The sequence below is a fragment of the Cheilinus undulatus genome, linkage group 13 (assembly GCF_018320785.1).
Source record: "Cheilinus undulatus linkage group 13, ASM1832078v1, whole genome shotgun sequence".
Lineage (NCBI taxonomy): Eukaryota > Metazoa > Chordata > Actinopteri > Labriformes > Labridae > Cheilinus > Cheilinus undulatus.
Genome location: NC_054877.1, coordinates 27,095,538 through 27,118,668, shown reverse-complemented (window position 1 = coordinate 27,118,668; position 23,131 = coordinate 27,095,538). Strand labels below are relative to the sequence as shown.

General features: G+C 41.2%; 1 protein-coding gene across 2 annotated transcripts in view; it reads right to left on the bottom strand.

Annotated features, from left to right (window-relative positions):
• LOC121520296 (ephrin type-B receptor 1-B) overlaps positions 1-23,131 on the bottom strand; it is a 233,456-nt gene that overhangs the window by 163,052 nt on the left and 47,273 nt on the right. For both annotated transcript variants that reach the window (XM_041803668.1, XM_041803669.1), the window contains exon 2: positions 416-480. In XM_041803668.1, coding sequence (XP_041659602.1) covers positions 416-480 — 65 coding nt within the window. The remainder of the gene's footprint in view (positions 1-415; positions 481-23,131) is intronic.

Here is a 23,131-nt window from a genome sequence, read left to right as displayed (position 1 = left end):
TCTCCTGTAATATCCGAAAAGAAAAAGCCCGAAGCATTTCCAACCTCTTAGCTCCTCCTCCCCCGTTTCATCCTAATACCTCCACTTCCCTGCATAAATGTATCATTACAGTATCATTATGTCTATGGTATCCCCCCAGCCTCCATTTACAGGGACTTAGGTACTGTGTTCAGGGGCTTACGTGAGCCCATTATGTCATTAAGTCATTATGAGCTGGGACAGAGAGAAAATAATACCCATAATAGAGGCCACATTGGGCACTACTTAAATCTATACTCCCGTCCTGCCTGACTTCCTGCCTATTTGTCTGTCTGGCTCATCTTTGCGTGCACTGTTTTTCATGTTACTTGTTAAAATTCTTGCAAAAAGTGGGTGGAAACTTATGACATGGTTCTGTTTTATGTGTTACACTTACCCCAGAATTTGGATATGCTGTCCAGCCCAGTTCAGCTGTGGCCACCCGAGTGTCCATCACGGTCTCTGCAGCAAAAGAAAGAACAAGAAAGAAAGGATGAAAAGCAGTTAGCCTCAAAAAGAGCTATTTTGAGTATCATTCCACAGAGCTGAACCGCATTCAAGCCCCAGTGATCACTTGACACTATCATCGGCGAACAGAGAGGAGATGAATCCTTCACAGCGTTTCATCCATCTCTGCTCGACTTTCTGCTAAGACAAGAGACACAGAAACAAAAGCCTCAGCACTGTGCTGGAAGGAATGTCTGAGTCTCCGTCATGCTGTTAAATGCTAGGCTTTGTATCGTATTCTGTCTGTGCGAGCATGACACCATGGTTTGTATGTGAGGCTTTTGTTGGTATACACAGGCATAGATGCATGGATTTCCAAGATATTGACAGGAAAATCAGAAAATGTATTGGTAATGTGCATGGCTTTTAAGTCTGAATGGGTTTGCATGTGGCTGTGCTGAGTGCTCCTCATTTACAGACACAGCACTCCAAGGTGAGGCTGGGGAAGTTTGTTTACTCCTTGTGGGGACCTTCCATATACAGTGCTACAAAAAAAGGCTTCTTTTTGTTATGCATAGCTAACCCAAGTAAATATAAAATGCAGTTTTTAAAAGACTGCATTTATTAAGGGAAAAAGCTATCCAAACCTACCTAGCCTTGTGTGAAAAAGTAACTGCTCCCCTTTTTAAATCATGAATGAACTGTGATTAACCACATTTTTTGAAATGTTAAGGTTCAATTTCACTAGGCAAACCCAGGCCTGATTACTGCCAGACCTGTTGAATCAAGAAATCACAGTCTGGCGGAATGAAGGAGGCTAAAAGATCTCAAAAACCAACACATCTTGCCGCCATCTAGAAATTTAAAACAGATGAGAAACAAAGTTATTGACATCATTAAGTCTGAAAAAAAGGTTACAAGGCCTATTCTAAGGCTTTGGGACTCCAGTAAACCACACTGAGAGCCATTATCCACAAATGGGGAAAATTTGGAACAGTGGTGAACACTCGCTTATGGCAAAAATAAAAATCCTGATTAATTGAATCTTTTTCCTCTATTATGATTAACGTCCAATTATGCCACCCTGACTTGGTTTTGTCTTGTCTTATTGTAGTAATGTCTTTAATGCCTGTGTGTGCTGTAATGTCAATTGTGATGACAAAAGATGTCATTGAATGTTGTCCTGTACTTTAATGGCATGATGATTTTAAGTACTAAATGTTCTGACACTGTCACATTGTAAAACTGTTGTGGACCCAGCTAATGCTAAGCTAGCAGGAACAACAATCAAAAATTGATTAAAATTTGATAAAAAACACATTCACAATTGGAGTTACTGCATGGATTTAATCTTTAGAGATCACTGAAAGTCACTCAAGTTTCCATGCTCACTAATAAAGCTACCTAAGGGCTACAGAGGCATGGATAGCATCATTAGAAAGGTGAAACAGAGGGCTTTCAGAGGAAATAAAGAAAGTGGATATGTTTTACAGTTGAAAAGTTACTTAACTTTTTTATGACCTATACCTCATACTGACGTATCTGACAACGGCAGTCTCAGAGGGTTAAAACAATTCTGTTGAGTGTGAAAGACTCATTGCTGGTTATCACAAATGCTTGCTTGCAGTTGTTGCTGCAAGGGTGATAAAACCAGTTATTACTTTTTCACATTGGCCCCGGTAGGTTTAGGTGTATTTTGTATTTACTTGGGTAATCTTTGTTTTATATAAAAGTTTATTTAATGAGATTTAAGAGTGACAATTATGCAAAAAAAAAAAAAATCAAAAAGAGGGGACGTTTGTTTCCACAGTGCATTAATCTATAAAAAAGGGAAAAAATAATTTATTTTGCTGTGGTTTTCTCAACATTTAGGCAGGTTTCCAAGATGTACTTTGGATAACTTGTTGGTACACTGGTTGCACATAAAACCCAGACCATAAAAAGTTATGACACACAGAAGAAAAACCCTGTCATGAGGAGGAGTGGCTCAGAGATGAGCGGAATTTATCTCTCTCACTTTGGACTACTCAAGATGACACACCTGGACTTCTATCTGTGAAATATTACAACATAAAGATTATTCAGTCTACTCTTGCTAACCCGTAGTGACACATCCTAGACAAATAAGTCTGGCAGCTTACCCTGGAAGTCTGTCAGACCTGTTTTGATTAATATCTGCCCTGCTGAAATCTGAAACCTGATACAGCCTTGGGTAGGGGAAGAGAAGTTTGGCAGTTATCATGAAGCACTCGTTCCTTCTGCGTCTCTCTCTCCTCTTACACATAGATTTATAGTGGCCTAGGTGATATGTTAGCCTTACAAGAGTAATGAAAGATTCATAATTTCCCACTGTAACATGCAGTTTATTCTCTGGGCTAAACCTTCAATCTTAATGCAAGTGAAGCAGGACATATTTCAATGCCACTACTAGCCATCAGTTGTATTTTTACAGCCAAACAGATAAAAACCGGGAGACAGAGGAGTGAAAGGTATGCCAGGGTGATGATCTGAAGATAAAAAGGGTGCGTGGGATTTATCAGATAGATGGCAGTTGCTGTGTTATGTTTTGGACATCATCCACTGTGCAAACGGTCGGCTAGTGATGCCCACACATGTTGTTGATACAGGAGAAATCTCACTTGAAACACAACCAGCAGACAGTGGCCTTGATCACGAAGAAGGTTTCACCGCCCTCGTCCTACAAAGTGCACGCTCGCAGCTGTTGCTTACTTGGAGAAACCTCATTGAACTTGCAGTGATTTAAGAAATCATTCCAAATGATGGCGCACTTGAAGTGCGTCATCTGCAGTTCAAGTGGATAAAAAAAAAAAAATTACACTGAGGATGGGTGACAAGCCGCCGGTAGGAAGGAAAAGCAGCCTTTCATTCACAATCTCCACTTACTGGAAGAAACTGTCTTCAGACATGAAACCAATTAGCCTAGGTAATTCAGCTGCAGCACACAGATACACAATAAGACACACGTATGCAGCACACACACATCTCAAGAGCCAACTCAGAGTGCAATTTTCTGTGTACACCTACAGTGACAGCCTTGTTCACACCCGGCTTCCGTCAGAGTATTTCAATTTCCCTAAGATCAGCTTTGCCTTGTCTAGCTTCCACAGCCAGCCAGTCAGCCAGCTAGCTAGCTCCAGCCTGCCTGTCTGTCCGATACGCTGTCAGCTGGGGAGATGGAAGCACAAAACAGCCCTCAGTGCCGGCCAGCGATGTGGGGACTGCCAAGCCTTTCTCAGGGGAAATCACAGAAGCTTTAGTCAAATCACACAGGCACTTGGTGGGCCATTTTCCATTTCCTTTTAAAAGCAAGGGATGAGGGGGAGGAGGCACAAGACGGGGAAGGCAGTAGACAAAAAGAAGGTCAAAGACCCAAGGGAGGAGTGACTGAGCCCTGTCATGTAACCTAATGTCTACCATTAACAGAAAAAGCAGAGCAGAAGAAGAGTAAATGGAGTATGCTAAGTGGTTATTAGCAACAGGGTGGAGCCAACAGAGCCGTCATGCCACAGCTCACACACCTGTGCACAAGCACAAGGGATTTCAGAAATGTCCCTTGTGTACTTGTGAGAGCGTGTGAGTTTTAAATGAGCCGTTGTGTGGACCATTCATCCTTTTAAATGTAAGTGGATACGAGAGTTTCATTTTAAAATGAGCTTCCCACATTAATTAGAGAAGCCAGCTCTTTTAGAATTGCAAGGGGTACTTTTCGGTTTATTGCCATTATTAGAAGTCCTCCTGTGACCTGAGCTTACAAAACAATTTCAGAGGAACATTAAAACCCCGACTAAGAAGCTGCTTGTACTTATTATGTAAGAGATAAAGGTACAAATTAATATGTATGCATTTTGGGGTCAGATGTTTCTTTAGAGGAGGGAAAGAATTAACAGCTGAAAATGACAACATAAAAGCTGAGACATTTTTCTTTCTCATCTTTATCTCTCATCACTGTCTGTGGGTTTTAGTTATTCCTTGGCTTAAATGAGAAAACCTCAAAAAAAAAAAAAAAAACTCCTTTTCTCTAGAGCCCTGAATCTGTATGCACTTATACCTGACCACACATCAAGTAGCGTGTGATAGCTTTCTCTAGACAGTGTCGCTGCAGACTGTTCATCCCTGACAGGCACTCTCACAGACCATCCATCTGTATCTGAGAACAGGAATACACACCAAAACTTTCAACATAAAAGCAGATTAAACTTTTGTTTAGGGTAAGAGTACGGGTTAAAGTGAGGGTTAGGATACCAAAAGTTGAAAGCCTGACCTACACAATCTGATTACAAAACGTTTATTAAAAGCTGAGTAAACAGTTCTTATACTTTTTTACCACTTTGGAATAACTCTAGTTGAGTTTAAAAAGTTAACACTTTAAAAAGTGTTAAATTGACACTCAAAAGAGTGGACAGTCACATATACACACTTTTCTAGTGTTAAATTTAACAATCTCAGTGTTAATTTTACTCTGGTCATTTATCTGCATGTGCACTGGAACTTTCTGCCATTCTAACAGATTTAACTAAATGGCCCATTGACATCTATACAGACTAAAAAAGGGTTTTAAACATGTACACAGTTCTGTTATATTAGCATGTAAAGCTGTTAGTGTGAGCACATTAAACTTTCTATTGAGCACAAGACATTTTCTCCTGAGCTCATTCCTGATGTACATGCCAAAAAAGCATTCTTTTTTATTTTCAGTCCAGGTTCCTTTAGGGACGCTGTGGGCTTGCATCCAAAATTAGAAAAAAAAAAGGTAAGATTTAGCCATACAGAGAAAATTTCCATGCTTTTGATCCCTAGAGCCTGTGTTATTTTAACACCTCATATTTCCTAAGTGGAAAAGATGTAGAAATCTGACAGACTGTGGAGAACTCCCCTGCCTGGCTCTTGTTTAAGCCTTCCTGAACTGGCTAGCTGTTACTTTAAGACTTCAAGTGCTAAAATGTGTAATAAGATAATACTAAATAGTCTCTCATCTTAAATTTTATCAAGGAGAAAAAAAGATATGTCCCCAAAAGTCACATCAAAATGTACCAGCATAAAATGTAGCAAGCAGCCTGTTGCAACACAGCCAAATGAGTCCTGCCTATGACCTGGCAGATAGCCAGTCATTCTTTAGGATAATGGGGTGGAATCTTGGCTGGCCATTAGATATCAGGTGGGGGACTCTGCCAATCAAGGTCACCCACAGAAAACCTGCCCTCCCTTATAATTTCACCCCACTATTTGGAAGACAAGTACAGACAACAGCTACCTACGGTCCCTTGTGTTTGGAGGGTAGCCCAGAGTGTTTTCTGCATTCATATTCTGCTATGTCAGCTTTACCTGCAAGCTCCAATAAATTAAACAGCGCCAGGTTCACTAGCAGTTCAGTGTGTGGGAAAATTATTAACATAGAGAGCTTAATGTTGACTATGTCACTGTGGCTCATAAATCTACAGGAAAACAATAGCTTGTAGGTGTCAGGGAAGCCGGCTTTAAATGGATTCAAAGAGCCGCGAGGCAGGGGGATGTATTGTGACTACATCACAGATTATTAGTTACTCTGAAACATACAGAGGATGTGGGCTGGTTCATTGTGTAAGGCTCAGTCAAGCTGATACACTGCCAGCACACAAGTCAAAACCAAGAAGTCGCAGCCACTAGCCAAAAAGAGAGGCTAAGACTGAGGGGCCTACAGCTTGCAATCCCTGCAAGCAAGCACAGCGCCTTCTCATTAGTAGCAAGTGGGGGATCAATACCAAATGGTAGGCTGTTTCCACAGATAGAGAGAGGGGAATAGAGAGAGGCAAGGAGGGTGAGAGAGACTGCATTAAACATTGATGGGGCCTCGCGTTAGGGATCGATAAGGCAGCCCTCTTCACGCAATTACACGTCAGCAAGGAGTCGCATGATACATCACATGGACACGCGTGATTACATATTGCTAGCACTTGGGCAAAAAGGGCATTTATAGAAAGAGGGATTGGAGAAGAAAGGCACAAGGCATGGATTGTCTAATCTCTTCACCCTCTTTGAGACCATATGTATGGGTTTAATTCTCCAGTTTGCAAGTCAGAATGGCAACATGTCTGCACAATTTACCTCCTTTGTGCTGGGTGTTGTATGATTGTATGGCTGCCGGTCGATACAACACGTGCTGAAGTGCCTCTCCAGAGCTTCTTGGCTCCTTGGTCAATACGGCAGACAATTCTCTGTGGATTTGCCTTCCCATCCTATAACACATCTTTTCCATTCATCTGTCCTTTAGCCACCACCCCTTTCCAATATGCCCTCCTGCTCAAGGATGCTGGTACACTTTGTAATTCAATGAGACAATCATGTCCAGATGCTGGATGCAGCGCTGAGAGGGCCTTTTCTTTGTGATTGTAACAACAAACTGGAATAAGATCCAAGGGACCTTGACTGACATTACTTTAGGGGGGTTTATCTTCTCTCAGAAATGGAATCAAGATGGGAGGACAAAGAAAAAAGAGAGAGGGGGATCGAAGGGGAAAGACAGGCAGAGATGAAAAAGAGAGGCGAAATCAGTGGGATTGAAATGAGCACTTAACAATGATGAAGCCCCATGGTAGCCTGCTGAGCCTGGCATCTTAATACGAGGCTGGAAACAAAAGTGACAAACAACAAGAGCAAAAGCAGCAGTGTCTCCCAAACTAATCAGCCGTCCACTCGAGGGAATTTATGAATGAAAAAGGAGCAGAGCCCATTTTTTGTATGAACAAATCACGTGAGAGCACCAAGGCTGCCCCATGGGGGAGCTTTCTGGGGCCCTGCTAAACTGTGGGACCACAGAGGTCAGCAGAACTATGGTCTATTGTTAAGGTAAGCGGTGATAATCATATTTCATTTTTTTACATGAATTAAAACCTCCCCTATCAAAGCAACAAATGTATTCATTTATGCAGAAGTACAACTATATATTTTTACCTCCACCAAAGAGCTTATGTGATTGGCAGGATTTGTTAGTTAGTTAGTTTGTTTGTTAGCAACATAACTCAAAAAGTTATGGATGGATTTTGATGAAATGTTCAGGACATGTCAGAGATGGCATAAGGAAGAACTGATAAGATTTTGGGAGTGGTCCGGATCATCGTCTGGATCCAGGAATTTTTAAAATAATTCTTTACTATTGGGAGATAGGGCTAATGGCAGAGGTCTGCACTCTCCGAGTGCTTTTCTAGTTTTTAAATGTAAACCCATGTGGATGGGCACACAGAACTAAATGATTAGACAGATAATATCAGACAAAAGGCCAAAATAGTTCAAAAGCAGCATTTTGGGTTAACCCAAAATTAGTTAAATGTGAAATGGCAAAAAATGGTAAACATGAAAATTGGCCAATACTGGAAAAATTAAGGCAGTATATAAAGGGTGAAAAGTGGCAATAAGTGAGATAAAATGGAAATGGATCCAGACGGTGATCTGGATCACTCCCAAAATCTAATCAGTTCTTCCTTATACCATTTCTGACATGTCCTGAAAATTTCATCAAAATCCATCCATAACTTTTTGAGTTATGTTGCTAACAAACTAACAAGCACACTAACAAACTAACTAACAAACCCTGATCACATAACCTTCTTGGCAGAGGTAAAAAATAGGCAAAAAATGGTGAAAGGGTTAAAAGTGGCAGAAAGAAGAGGAAAAAATGGATGAAAAGCAGCAAAACCTGACTATAAAGTGGCAAAAAATTATAGAAGGGAGTAAAAAACAGCATAAAAGGTTTAACAAAGGCTAAGTCATGGTTAAATGCAGCAAAAATGGGTAAGAAGTGGCAAAAATAGTAAAAATGAGTGGAAAGCAGCAACAAAAAGTTAAAAGTGGAAATATTGGTGGAAAAAAGGCATTGCAAAAATTGGTTTTAAGTGTCAAAAAAGTAGAAAAAGAGACAAAAAATGGCACAAAATTTGTTAAAAGTGGCAAAAAGCAATAATTATGAGTGGAAAGAAGCATTAAGTGGGAAAAAGGGCAAAAAGAAGTGGAAAATTGTGTGTTACGTGACAAAACAGAAGCATTCATGAGAAAAAAAATGGCAAAAATGCATCAGCACTGGAAAAAAAACGGAAAGACAAGGTCGACAAACAGCCTCCAGTGGCAAAACAGTGGTAAAAATGTGCAAAAAGAAACAAAAATTGGTAAAAGTGTCAAATCAATTTGCAAAATGGGCAGAGAACGTAGAGAAAGCGTGTTAAAAAGTAGCACCAATTTCCAACATCAGAACCCAATCACTGGTTGACATACTTTTCAGCTCTAACATGAGATAACTGTTAGCCGCAAGCACCAACGCTACTGACAACACATATGCATTGATATCACTGATAAATCACAACTGGGGAAAGGCCCACTCTCTGTGTTTTTCAGGGGCCTGAGTGTAAGTTTGTCTGACTGACAGGACACCAGTCACTCACAGAATCCTGGGAAATCGCACACAAAAAAAGATTGTTTATTGGACTGGAAGGTAGGACCAGCTCAAGTCCAGCACGGTTGAGAGCGCTGAGCTGATTTGAAAACCGTGACTGAATTCTGAGGCACAGACAGCAGCGCTTCAGGGTAAAAAAGAAATATGAAAGAGGTGATGTCTTTGATTGAGTCACCGTTTTCGACAGGGAAGACAATCCTCGCAAACACAGATGTGAGACTTCTCTAATCTGCACCACACTAAAGCTGTGTCACTCACACTGAAGGGTTTTTTCGCTTTAAATAGACATTACAGGCGCGTCAAAAAGAAATACATCAAAAGAAATATGTTGCTTCTATGTCTCCCTGAAGACAGAAATGACAATGTGGCTGATTTGAAAATTGAACAGAAAATTATCTGCCATCCTCGGAGACACTGGCACAGAGTGATGGGATACACAAGTCCCCTGTCGCCGAGCCACAGACAGAATTAAATGAACAGGCTCACAGCTCACAACACGCACTCAAATGTATTAACAGTGTTCTGGGCTTGCAGTCACTCGCTCTGGCTGAGTGAAAATAAAATTTTCAGCATGAAAGAAGACCAGGTCAGCGGCAGGAGCGTAAGCCAAGAGAGATGAGAGGAGGGGACATAGAGGAGCCAAACAGAGACCAGCGAGCAGATGTTAGAAATCAGAAAATTAATGGACATGCAGTATGTGCAGAACCTGATGAAATTATCCTACATCACAGCAAGGTGACATTCTCTTGGCCTTGCACATCTGGCTTGCCACATCGCATGAAACTTAAGATTCAACCTTGCAGCAGTTACACTCTCTTTTCCCCACTATTACCAGTTTGTGATGCAGTTACTGTGGAAGAGGAAGAAGGAAAAGACAACTAAAACACCCTGAGGCGAGGCTAGTCGTTGCTGGTGACGACAGATGCATGTGTGTAATCATATCCCAGCAGCCAAGATGCACCCGAACGGTCCAAATTCACACCTCTATCTCCTTCTCCCTCTCTTTTCCTCTCCTCCTCTCCCCTGGTCAGAGGAGAGAGGTTAGACACATCATTTGCATTCATTAACATTACATTAGCAGACAGAGTGATCTTTAGAAACCAGGCTGCCGGAGAGTGTCATCTTTAATTCATCATAACCCCACCAACCGCCAACCAAGAACCCACCCCTCTCCCTCTATCTCTTCACCTCCACCTTCTCCTCCCTCTTTCTCCTCTCCATCTCCCTCCTAATCCCAGTGCATCATTTCCCCTCCTGTGTTTTCTTCACTACTCATTTACCCTCCTTTCATCTTATTCACTTTCCTCTCCTCTCTTTCTTTTCTCTTCCATCCCTTCCCCCTTATCTCCCTTTCCTCTCTGCTTTCTGTTAATGACAGGCTACAAGGGGGTTTGATTTTTCTTCCTGCATCAGCTTTATGTGGGATAGGAAGGGGAGAGGGGACACACCCAAAGAAAACACACACGTCAGCCTTCAGGCTGCACCATAAACACCTTCTAAGCATCTGTCTGAGAGGAGAGATTGAGCCCAGGATCTCCAAGCTTTACACAGGGCTCTCCAGCTTTACCCTTTGACTCCTGCATATTACAAAAGAAATCTAATCGAATGACTCATCCTTACTCATACACGCGTACAACTCTTTAATCCACACTGCAGACATGTTTCCCTCTTATCTTTCCCTCTAAGATGTGTAAATGGCATCTCATTTTCTAGCTGTATTCACAGCTACCGCTAACACAGACATAAGTATTCATGCATTGAAGCATCTGATTCATAGTTTGAAGGCATGTATCAGTAAATTTCTGTATGTCAGCCTTGATCTTCTGTGAAGACTATGAGTGCTGCTGGCCTGCTAATGTGTTTAGTTTTCTGATACATTTAACAGGCTTATTTTATGTTAAGGCAGGAAATAAATGCTCCTTTTCATTGAAGCTTTCACTAGACTTTAAGTCTTTAAACTGTCCACAATAAGATGCCTAAAACTGGAGGATCAGATGAAATCCACAGAAGGAGTTTGTTAGAGAATGGATCCTGTTAATCAGCCGAAAATGCTGAATTCAAAACGACCAATTTCCTGTTCTACGTCATGATAATTGAGACTATTGCAAAACACTATCATAATACTAGGGCTGACATATGCTTGAAATTCTTGATCATGATTAATCTCAGGATTTCTATAGTTAATCATGATTAATCTCCCATTTTGGTTGCAATTTGACATTTCATTACTATGCATTTAAGGCAGGTTTTTAAGGGTGTGTGTCTTCTTGTTTTGAGACCTGATTTTATTTTGAAAGAAAGTGCTAGCTAAAGCTAACAAAGCTTAAGTAGGCCACTGTTGGTAGAACTTTTACTAAAACGGGCTGATACATACGTAATTTTGGGAATGAGACCCTATTGATCTGTTTTACCTATGAAATGTTGCTCAGTCTGTAATGTTTGAAATGTGGTTATTTCATGAATGTAACTGCCAGACTTTGTTTACGTATAAAGCTGAATTAGAAAAGTTATCTTAAACTGGAAATACGTTGAAACGGCATATTACACCACTTGATTTCTGAGATATACGCCATCTGTCTGTGAGAGTGCAGCAATGTACAGTCTGCAGGCAGACCCCTCTCAAACTTACTATGTCTTTAGTTGCAACTTATTTTGGATTTGATGGCAGTTTTCTCCCAGTTGTGATGCATATGCAAAGTCCGATGAGTTTGTGGAGATGTTCAAACCCCACAATAAGTAATTCATTTGACCTGAGAACAACAAAAACAACAACAAAAACTGACATTCCAATCAGGTTCTCACATCCTTTTGTAAAATGTAACCTCATCATCTACAGTGAAAGAACAAACCAGAAAAAAAGGCAGCAAACATGGGTTAAAACTAACCACATAATAATGGAGGGGTTATGGAGTTTATTTACTATACAGGTCAGTATAAGCTAAGCAAATCCAAACACACTATATATCAGTTTCAGTCCAAACAGCTGTGATATTAACATTTCTGTGAAAAGATTAAATTATATCAACATAATCTGGTTAAACGTCACGTTCAGCATTCTGACAAAGGAACATATCACGTCCTATTTTTTTCTCTACTCCTGACGCACACAGCAAAAATGTAATCCACAACCATGAAGTTTTTGGAGGCGGTAATGACACCACTCTGGGAATTCTGCAGTTACTTTAGGACTGTCATTTCATGGATACCTGAAGAGACCAATCAGAGAACAGCATTGTTTTTTCCTCCCATTTCTCGATGCTTAAGATTATGCTCAAAGGGAAATGGGACAAAACTGCATTTAAGCATGCTTATACACAGACAAAATTAAAACTAATGCATATAAATGCAGTTTTTGGGTGATTCATTTCAAAATTAGCATACTTCAAATGCATTTTAGGTGGTTTTTCACATGAGAAAATGTCTTCTGTAGTGAAAAAAATGAATTTTTTAGACTATGCATACATTAAAACGCAAGGTTAATGCATACTCCTCAAACTTACAAGCACATATTGTAGAAAACTCCATATTAAACCATTTTTGACTTCTTAATAATGAGCCCAGAATGAGCTAAGGTTTGCTGGAACAGCAGAGAAGCAGCAGTGACCAAGCAATAATCCAGATGGAAGCAGCGGCAGCCTCCCACAACCGTCACAATACTCATTACTGCTGATATTACCTCAGCCAGCCTGTCTGCTTTTAAGAAACCTGGCAATTTGCAGCACTAAAATGAGGTAATTACAACTCTTATCAGGCTGCTCACCTCACAAAACAGCATTTAGAGAGAGGAGAGACGACTCCCCCGATGGTTCACTGGCTTTGGCTGGCTTCCCATTCACTCAGCCACACCCACCCACTTGTCATTTACTCTCCTGCTCCCTCCCACTCCCCTTTCTTTTCCAATAAAAACAATAAAACCAGAAATTTGATCGCTTTAATGACACAGCTAAACAAATTCTTTCATGCCTTAAATTAAAAGCATGGAGCGGCTGACGTGGAGCAAGAGGGCCGGAGGAGTATCGTTTTACAGAGCAACAACTGCAACAAGAAACGCACCCCTACTGCCAAAAAAGGAGGAAAATGACCCCTTGAGTGCTAGACTCTGTGTTTGTGTTGGAGAGCAAGCATGGAGCAATGTAATTCAACCTTTTCCCATAAGAAGAGAAGCTTTACATTGAAAGCCCATCCACTATGGCTTTGACATTTCCAAACTTTAAATCTAATAGCTAGAAGTTAGCCCTACAATCATAAGCGTACTGATGGAGCAGAAGCAGGCTGGGAGACGCTCTGGGATTTAGTTCACTTGGCATTTAGCGGTACACGCTAAAGCTAATGGGCTATCCAAGGTGGGTTAAGGCATCATTGCTTTCCAAGTAGATCAGGAAATAGTGCTGAATGTGCGAAAGGATGCCATTCAGTTATTTCCTACTGCAATCCCTCGCTCTAATTAAGACAAGGATTGTAATTAGCACAGTTCTTTGTGTGGGTATGAGTTTTGCACACATTTAACTGAAAAATAATACAAATAAAAAACAAAGGAACACAACGAATGTCGAATATGTGCACAGTGTCTCTGATGGCATCTCTTTGTGCCGCGCCCGGTTGAATTTTATATCATTTGGGGGTTAAAGGGGCAATACAAAGATGGAACTGACTGTCCTTTACTGTCACACACTTGAACCCAGATAACCATCCGGTAATATGTGGAACCAGCGTAGAGTGCGGTGGGAAACCAAGAGAGACAGAATGATAAAGAAGGAGAGGAAGCAAGCAGAGAGACAGGACTGAGATAGAGAGAGAGAGAAAAGAAGGAAGGAGGATGCAGTTCATATGAAGAGAGATACTCAACAAGATATGGAGCAGTAATCGGAGAGATGGAGCCATAGAGAGGGCATCATGTGGCAGCGCCTGGCGTTATCTTATCCAGAAATGGATCTAACCCTGCCGCTGAACATCATTTCTTGGAAACCACCTGACCTCATTTCTGTCCTGCTACCCGAACACACAAGGACATGATCTGCTCTTGTGTGGCACGTGCAATATTTATGAATGCAAAGAGGAAAAAGGAAGAACGAAGCTTTCTCTTTGCAAGGGGATTGGCATCACGCTAAGAAAAAGAAACGCAAAGACAGACAAAGAAAGTACAATATAGGAATGCTCACAACATCTTTTCAACACATCAGAGCCTCCACTGGTTTACCTCAACCCTCAGGCATCACTTTAATTTACTAACCTTTAAAGTCATTAAGGACAAAAATGTCCACTTCCAAAATATTGCTATAAAATCTTAACAAATTAATATTTTTTTCAGCTTTTTTTTGCATAAATCTCTTAAATGACTTCAGCTGTGCTCAAAACAACCAAACATTCAATCATTTTGAGGATTTTAACCCTTTAAATGCTAGTTTGATTACTTAAAGTCAATGTTGTTTTTTTATGAAAAAAAGCAAAAACATGTTTCATTTTCTGAATCAACATATGGGGTGGCTGGGGCATTATTTCTAAATCCAGTTTAAATATGTCAGTGATTAGCCAAAATATTGTCTTTGATGCATTTTTTTTTTTTTTTTTTTGTAGTATCAGATTTAAAATTGACTACCCTTTTGAGTCATTAAGGACAAAAACGTCCCAGTGACTCCCATTCAAATCTCATTTTTGATATCATAGTCACTGCATGATATAATCATGCATTCTGTAAATTTATGGCTTCATTTTTGAGAAAAATAGTCAGATTTGTCATTTTCACTGTTCATCACTAAAATCGGCCATTTCCCCATTATTGGCCTATGCATGAAATGCCTGTCATTTCATTAGTTTTGTGCTTGTGTTATTGAGCTTGTTAGGCTATTTTAAGATAGTGTTTGTATGTGTGCATGTATGTCTGGGAGTTTAAGCTACGGTTGTCATACAGCCTGGCCAGTGTGCAGGGTTCAAGACATTTTGAGGAGACAGGATGTTTTTGATAATAACTACATGAGATTTTCAGTGATTAAATGGTAATGGCTCTTCATGCTGAACACAGCCAAAGGATCTAGGTGTCTTTAAAGAGCCTGGTGTAACATTGACTGTCTAAAGAAAACTACATGTAAAAAAAAAAAAGTCAATAAAGACACTCTAAGTTGCATTTTCCTGTCTGGTCTGTAATCATTATTTTTTGTTATGATTAAGAGCCCACTGGTGGCATAATTTACATACTGTGTGATGGATTGACAGAAAAATGAAACTATCATAAAAACTATGAGAAGTAGATTGGATACAAAAAAAGGGTTGAGGTTTTAAGGTTTCATTCCTTTTTATTTTAAAGGTCACATATTTTACCATTTTAAGACAAATTTCTATTGGTCTCAGAGGTCACCAAAACATGCATGTGAAGTTTGTTGCTGAAAAAATACTCCAGAATTGAATTTTTGCACATCTAAAAATTCCTCTGTTTCAGCCCTGCTCAGAACGAGCCATTTCAGTGTCTGTGGCTTTAAATCTTACGGAGCTGCCTGACTGTGCCCCTGACTCTGCCCCTCTCAGGAAAGGATTTGGCTTAATAGGTGTGGCTCTCCTGATATGCATCTCAGCTGGCATCTGAGATGAGTATCAGGAGAGGAGGTTGGAACTTTCTTCCAAGAGGGGAGGCCCAACCAAACCTGGGGGGGGGGTGTTAACTCCCCACATGACATCATGAGGGGAAAATCTGAGGACGGCTTGTTTCAGCACACTTTTTCTGAGAGCTGGAGAAAGAAAGGGAAGGGGGGAATGATTTTTCTGGAACTTGAGGGGATTGTGGATAGGCCAGGGGCATATGTTTTTGATAGAAAAGCCTGAAAAGTTGTTTTTGCATAATATGGCCCCTTTAAGAACCAGATGAATCGAAAAGAAAAAAAAGTTATTTTATTAACTTCTATACAAAATAGGACCTTGGTTGTGTGGCTGGAACATAAAATAAAAGAACTCTGACGTAAGGAGAATCAAGGTTATTTAAAGCGTCATAAAAAAGAGAAAATAAACTTGTGCAGTGTGCTTTACTTCCCTAAGGAATAACTTAATTCCTAATCTGTTACTGACACTGTCTTTCAAACTATAAGCCAACATACCACTCGTAATGAAGTATAAATATAAACTTGTAGTAATGATAATAAGTAATAAGATGACTGCAAAAAACTAAAGAACAGCTTGCCATATGCAATCCCATTAAACACTGATGTTAACCATGTTTGGATGTACCACAAAGTCCACTCATGAAAAGTTCCCACATTGGCAGAGATGCAAGAGATGTTTTTAAGAGAGAGAGAAAGAGAAAGGGGGCTGCAGGGTTTGATGCCGTACTCTCCCACCATCTCATCTGCGGCAGTAAAAAGAACGACCTTCAACCACCTTGAACCCACTGGAGCTGAATTTCAATAAAAGTCAAATTATCGCCCACACCCATGGGGCTCAGGAAAGGCGCCGAGCAGGGAATTGACTGTGCATAGAAGACGATTTAACAGTCATATGGAGGTGTGAGTGAGTCAATCATATGATGCACTCATTTCTCACCGCGAGGAGTCTCAGCGGTGATGCGGCGGTTACTGTACCCTGTCGGGAGATGGTGCAACTGGGACGGATCGCTGATTATTTAGGCCTGTGAGAGTGTGTGCACATACGCCAACACGCGATTGGGAGAGTGTTATTCAATTTAGCCGTGTTCTCCCTTGACCGGTGTAGTGAGATGCAGGTAATTGATGCCGCAGTTTGGGATTCCCCAGCCGCCTGCTCTCCACCGCTGAGACCATGCTGGCTAAGACAGTGTGAATGAGCGGAAACGCACGGTGTGATCTCACTCCCTTAACCGCCGCGTGAGGTGTTCATCTGGGATCTCGTTAGTGCAGCTCCACCACGCATGCACACACCGACGACACACTCACAAAATCAAGGAATGCATCCCAAGAGTCTGACTAAAGTCGAGGCAACCACAGGCATCTTCAGGTCTGGATCTTCTCCCTTACACTCCTCAATTTTTAATCTCCATAAAAACGCCAATGGCCTTCTCCAATGCCTCAGAGCAAACACAATGCTTTCCATTAAAAGCAAACACTAAATCTTACCTTCTTTTGCAGCGTATGCTGACACGCCTGGGGAAGTCTATATATTTTTTTGGGAGATGGGCTGTGTTTTTCCCTCAGGGGGCTCTGCTGAAGTCTGCATTCAGCAGTCGGGGAATGAGAGATAGAAAATAGTCCCGAGGCTAAAAAAAGAAAAACTTTCAGTTGAGGATCCTGACCTCGGAGCATGAGGCAGCAGGGATTCTCCAATGAGAGTCTATAACAGGGGGGAAAAGAGGAATGATTTTCACCTCTGGGGGTCAGACACAGACTTTTTTGAGTGTTTTTGTCTAGAGGTCTCTCATGCTGCAGTGGAAACCAGCACAAACCCTCTCTATGCTTTTAGGATCTCTTAAAGGTTGGGAAATGAGGGCTGTAGAAGGATAAAAAAGACGATTCTTCAAGGGGTTTTATGTTTGATGCTCCCGCATTTTATGCTTCTGTTGTTTCACAATTGACTTTTTTTCTCTCCTTCTCTGCATGCAAAACCCCAGCTTAGAGAAACTCTTCTGGGGAAGCAAATGCCATTTCACACACATTAAATCCAGTCTGTTTTGCCACAGGGAGGCTAATTTTGATCCCGTGCCACCCTAACACATATACAGACACCCACACTCACACACTGTATCTGACCTCATCTGATTTGGCATCCAGGATGCCCTGGTGCTTGAGCTCCGGCCCAGAACACAGCCCCAAATGTCACAGCTGTCCAGTGACAGTAGTGGCGAGCGCAAACATCAGCCTTCCCTCTGGCGCTTTCTGCTCCCTCAAAAGTAGCTTTGCCAGTACGAGCTGCCGTCTTTTAGGAAAAATCTCTAACATTTTTGCTTTTCACACTGCCATTTCAGATCTTTTTTAAGCCTTCTGTTGGTTTCGAGGTGGATCAGAGAGGAAGTTTCTGGATGCAGGAAGACACTCCGTGGTTAAAGAGGTGCCTGCTTGAGGAAAAAAGTCTGTTGTACTTGGAAATCCTCTGCCACGAGGCTGCTCGCTTGTGCACACCTTGAGTCAAAGTGCGACACTCACTGCTCAGTATAGCTAAAGAGCCGAAGAGATGCCTCGTTAAATATGTAGTGCCACCGACCCACTTCAAGCTGTTCTTTTTAGTTCACACATAAGAAGCAGTGGCAGCAAACACTCGCTCGCTTTACACACTCAGCAACACACAGTTGCGCTTGCATGTGTAAATACAGGAAACACAAGCAGCTTACGCAGCTGTAAAAGCAGCTCTGAGCTGTTAAATTATTCCTCCAGTTGTATGTCACTAGGTTAGAAGAGACGCAGGTGTCTGTCCAGTGTGGGTGCGAGTGTCTGCGGCTGGTGTGAACAGCTCTGATGGCAGACACGAGCGGTTTGCAGGTGTTTGGAGAGAACAGCACCCCATCAGGACCCACTGTATTTTAGATGAAATGGCAGGAGTGTTTGTTCTAGGAGGGAGTAAGTGCACCTCTGGGTGTGTTGTGCTTGTAGGAGAAAGTGGATCTAACGCTTAACATTTGTTTGAAACTGTCTGGAGGGCAAGGCTGGAATTTACTGTATTTCTATGTGCCAAAACCTTTTCACAATTGTAGTTATAAAAAAAAACAACTGCAGTGTTGTCAGGCTTTGAATTCCAGTAATTTTTTTGATCATTTTAAACACCACATTTCAAACTCTGCCAGAGTATTTATTGATGTTTTGCAATGATGTTTTTTTTAATTATCCTTGACTTCAAATGTCTGGAATGGTATGCAAGTAAATAAGCTGTAATAGCCAATAAATATATCCAATTGCTGCATGAAATATACATTTCAGTTCATTTTTCAGTCACAGTGCAAAGACAGTTTGATATCAAACTTAACTTGGATTTTCAGCTTCATCTACAAAAAGAAAAACAGTGACCTCATTTGTCTGTTTGCCTGCTCAATTATTGTTAAAATAACAATCACAAATCTTTTGATCTATTTTGGGATCATGCTTATTGTATATGGCAAACGGACATGATAAATACAGTACTGTGAAGAACTCATCCGTATGTTTGGGCCAAAAAGTGAGGCTGAAGTAAGGTGTTAAATGCTGCGTAAGCCTGCTTGAGGGCACCATCAGGTGGGAAAGAGGATTGACACAACCCTGGTCAAACTCTGGATGTCCTTGCATTTTACCAGGGGGCATGGGAAAATAATCTATGAAGAGATAGCAAAGTCCACAACTATCTCCACCTCCAGGCCTACCATCAAGGGTGAAAAGACCCAGACAAAAGAAATGCCGCTGAGCTCGACCTTAGCTGCTGAGCGACACAAGTGTGTGTTGATTTGGCTCTGTGATGAATCCTTGGCACCCTACATACCTAAAACGCTTTCACAAGACTGTAAATCTGTTATGTACCACGTCTGACTCCTAAAACCAGGATGGTTCAATATGACTGAGTTCATTTTACTTTTTGTTGATCAGCAGCTTCTCTCATCTACTTAAGCAATCTAGAGCACATTCAGCAGCTGCATCTGCTCTTCACTTAAAACAAAAAGAGAGCTGTTTAGGTGGGAGGGGCAGAGTATGATCTGTGGTGTAAAGACAGAAAGGAAAGGTATGCTTTATTTACCACACACGACAAACCTCTAGACAGCATGAGTACAGCAGGGCATAATGGTCATGTAATCAGAATGATCTTATTATGAAGATCATGGGAGGCAAAGTCATCGCTGAAATATAAGCTTCATCACTTGCCCAGCACTAGCATCTTAACATGACTAATTCTCCTAAAATCAGTTAAACCTGACCATTATGTGAGTAATTTTAATCACGCTCAGAAAAAAGGTTAAGGTAGTATTTGTCTAAATGGAAAGCTAAGCTTATGGATTTTTTCTTTAAAAATTTTTTTTTCTTTTTTTTTTATTGTTGGTTTATGTCACGCAAGAAAATTCCCTAAACCATCAGTCCTAGCTAACTTCCTCTGACTGGATTTTATAAATGTAATGGTGCTCAGTAGGTGGAGTCAGTCATCTCAACTGGAAGGTCATGAGCTCAATCTCTAGCTCATTTTGATGAGTCCTTAAGCAGGACATATAACTCCAGACTGCTCCCACTGCTGCATCAGTAAAAGTGTTTGGATGCGTGTGAATGGAATTCGTTCATACTGATAGGGCCTGTGAATGTGGGAAAGCCCTATACAACCTAAAGTCCATTGACCAAATGCTGAAGATTTTTTTACTTTTAAAAAGACTCCAGCAGGAGCATGGGAAACACTCTTATATTTTACACAAGCAGTTTAAAAGTGAAGCTATACTGTCTGCAGGTGTTTCAGTCATCAGTGCCATCAGCCTGCATTATGTGGGAGCAGACTATAGCCAGAGACAGCAGCAAAAAAGCCCAGAGAGGTTCCATTACAAATGTTAAGTAGAGCAGAAAGGCTTTGTCTCACCTCATTATCCAACAATCATGTGGCACAAGATTTGTGCAAAGTGTACCTCACCAATAAAATCCAAATGTAAAGAGGAATAAAAGTCTTGTTTTTTTTTTTTTGATAATTTCCTGTGTTTTCTTTATTTAAAAAGGAGTTCCATCATCGGCCAGACATATATTTCTGTGCTGAATCTATGCCATAGCAACTGCTGCACATCTGTGTAGCCATGAACTGAACCCAAAAAAATGCAAGAATGGGTAAAAATAACAGACAAAAGCCCATGCATTGGTCTGCTGGGAAGCACTGGGTGACTGCCAGTCTTTGACATACATCTGAAGGTATTTTGTTTGTACTCTAGTGTGAGATAAACAGCTACATATTAAGATACAACCTGTCAAAAGTACCTGCCAGCATCCAGATGTATCATCCATGTCTATGCAATGTAACTGCCAATTTATCAACCTCTACTTAATACATATTAGCTTTAGCTCCAACTCCATCCCATCAGGCTCAATTTCTGTTGTTATGGCGGCTTGTACGCAATTAAATAGGAAATGTGTTGGTGACACCAGGAACTGGCATAAAAAGCTCACTGCCGAGCACTTGGGCAGAGTTTTGCAGAGCTGGACACACCAACAGGTAAGATGTAGGCCTGTAAGGCAAAAATAGAGCATAGATATAGCACTTAAGTAAATCTAGCTTTATTCTGGAAATCTTGGTTTTTATTTCTTTTCCACTCTGAGCTTTAAAAGGATTAAAAACCTTTAAAGAAGATGATACAATGTCCCGCTACTGGCATCCATAGAAATTGGTGATCCAAATGTATTTGCTGCATGGCAATGCCATACTTAATTACTTTACATAGCAAGTGATAAAACAGCTAAAGTGGTAAATGATATAGCAGAGCTGTCAGTCTTTTAAAGCAGCCTGAATAAATAAGAGCTAAGCTGTTGTTGATCAAACTAATTCAAATGCAACACACACAGGAGAAGCTGCCGCAGATTTACAATGATGTATCAGACAGTGGATCTTCTACTGCCCTACATAAAGAAGTGTACTTGATGTTTTTTATAGTTTTTCCAACAACTGTAGCAAGTCCCTAATCCATCAATACATCACTTATTTCTGCCACCATCTGTCTGTTCCAGTGAAAGAGCTTGTTCTTCTGCACATTTGGAGAACAAACACTAGTGCGGTACAAAGCATTTAATGGATATAGGGTGGAAGCTTTTTATATTTACAATACATTTTTCACATTATACTTTAAAGTTATTGAAAAAACAAAACACAATGGGCGCACCTTTCTTCATAAGCTCAGCATACAGCAGTTGTTTAAATAAGATAAAGCACAAAACACCTGGTGTGCAACAGTGGCAAGAAAAAAACCCTCTCTTTTATTAAAAAGCCTTTTTTTTCAAATGTTTGCATGTCTACAAAGTACCTTTCATGAAACACTTAAGTGTTTGCTGAGCAAATATGGCTACCAATCCATACAGTGTTTGTTTTCTGCTGTTATTAATGTAGATGGGGCGCTGGAATGACTCCCAGAGTTTTCACGCACTACTACTTCTTTCTTTTCCTCTCCTCCCCAGGGGTGTTGTTAGCCTGTGTGTCCCCTGTCGGCTTGCTGCACATAATGAGGCTGACAGACCAAAACAAACACAGTTACAGAACACAGGTAGATGAAGAAGAAACAGAGGAGTTAAAGGAACAAGGTAAGCAACTCTCTATATTAGGCAAAGAAAATGTCTGCTGTGGTTGTGGCTGTGTTTTGCTGGTCCTATCACTTATTTCCCTCCTTTTGCATTCCCATTTAGATTTTTATCCCTTAATCTTTTTCACCCTCTCTGCTGTACACAGCTCTGCAGTCGGTCAGGGCCTCTGTAAAGGCATAGGGGCGATAATTGATGGTGAGATAATGCACTGTGTTATCTCTGCTTCCTTTGTTCCCTTGCTCTCTCTCTTTCTCTACATTTCTGTCCCTCTCTCTCTCTTCTATCTTTTTCTCTCTCTCCCTCCCCAGGTGTGCTGGTGGCTGGGGCTAAATGATGAACAGAACCACAGTGTCTGCTGTCTCTAATGGGGACATTATGCAGGAGGAAGGGAGAAGTGCTCGCACCAGGCTCGTAAATCACACACTCCTGGAGAGAGTTGCACTGCAAGGCCTTACTGCTCCACTAACCCTGCAATAGATACACACAGAAATGAGGAAAAGGCCACTCAGGCATGCACGCACACACAGGCACATATGCAAACACATATTGAGTATTTGCATACATAGACGGCATGAATATAGATAAACACAGTCAAAGAAGAGCACATATGCACTCGTGCTGGTGCTGCACAACCCATTTACCTGACCTCCAGTGCGTCGCTTGCCATGTAACCACGGCGACACAATTCACTTACATCTGTCCAGTGACAGACCCTCCACCAACGGGACAGTGTGCTACACCCCAGCCTGTGTCAGTGTGATTGAAGCTTGACAGAGCACTTAAAGCATTATTAGTGCTCCCTGTCACAGCCCAGCACACACAGAGGCCCTCCGGTGGCACAGGTGAGGTAAACAAGGGCCCCATTTAGCATATTACCCATCAGTCAGCACGACAGGCAAAGAAGATAAAGAAATGTACACCCACAGCGAGTGGGAACACAAGCAATCCAGGCCCTCCCATCTCACTAGGAGGGCCTATATGGAGGCATTTTGGCAGGTGTGTGCACAGGCAACCCACACAGACATAAACCCACAGACATTCAAACCCTGCATGCAACAGTATA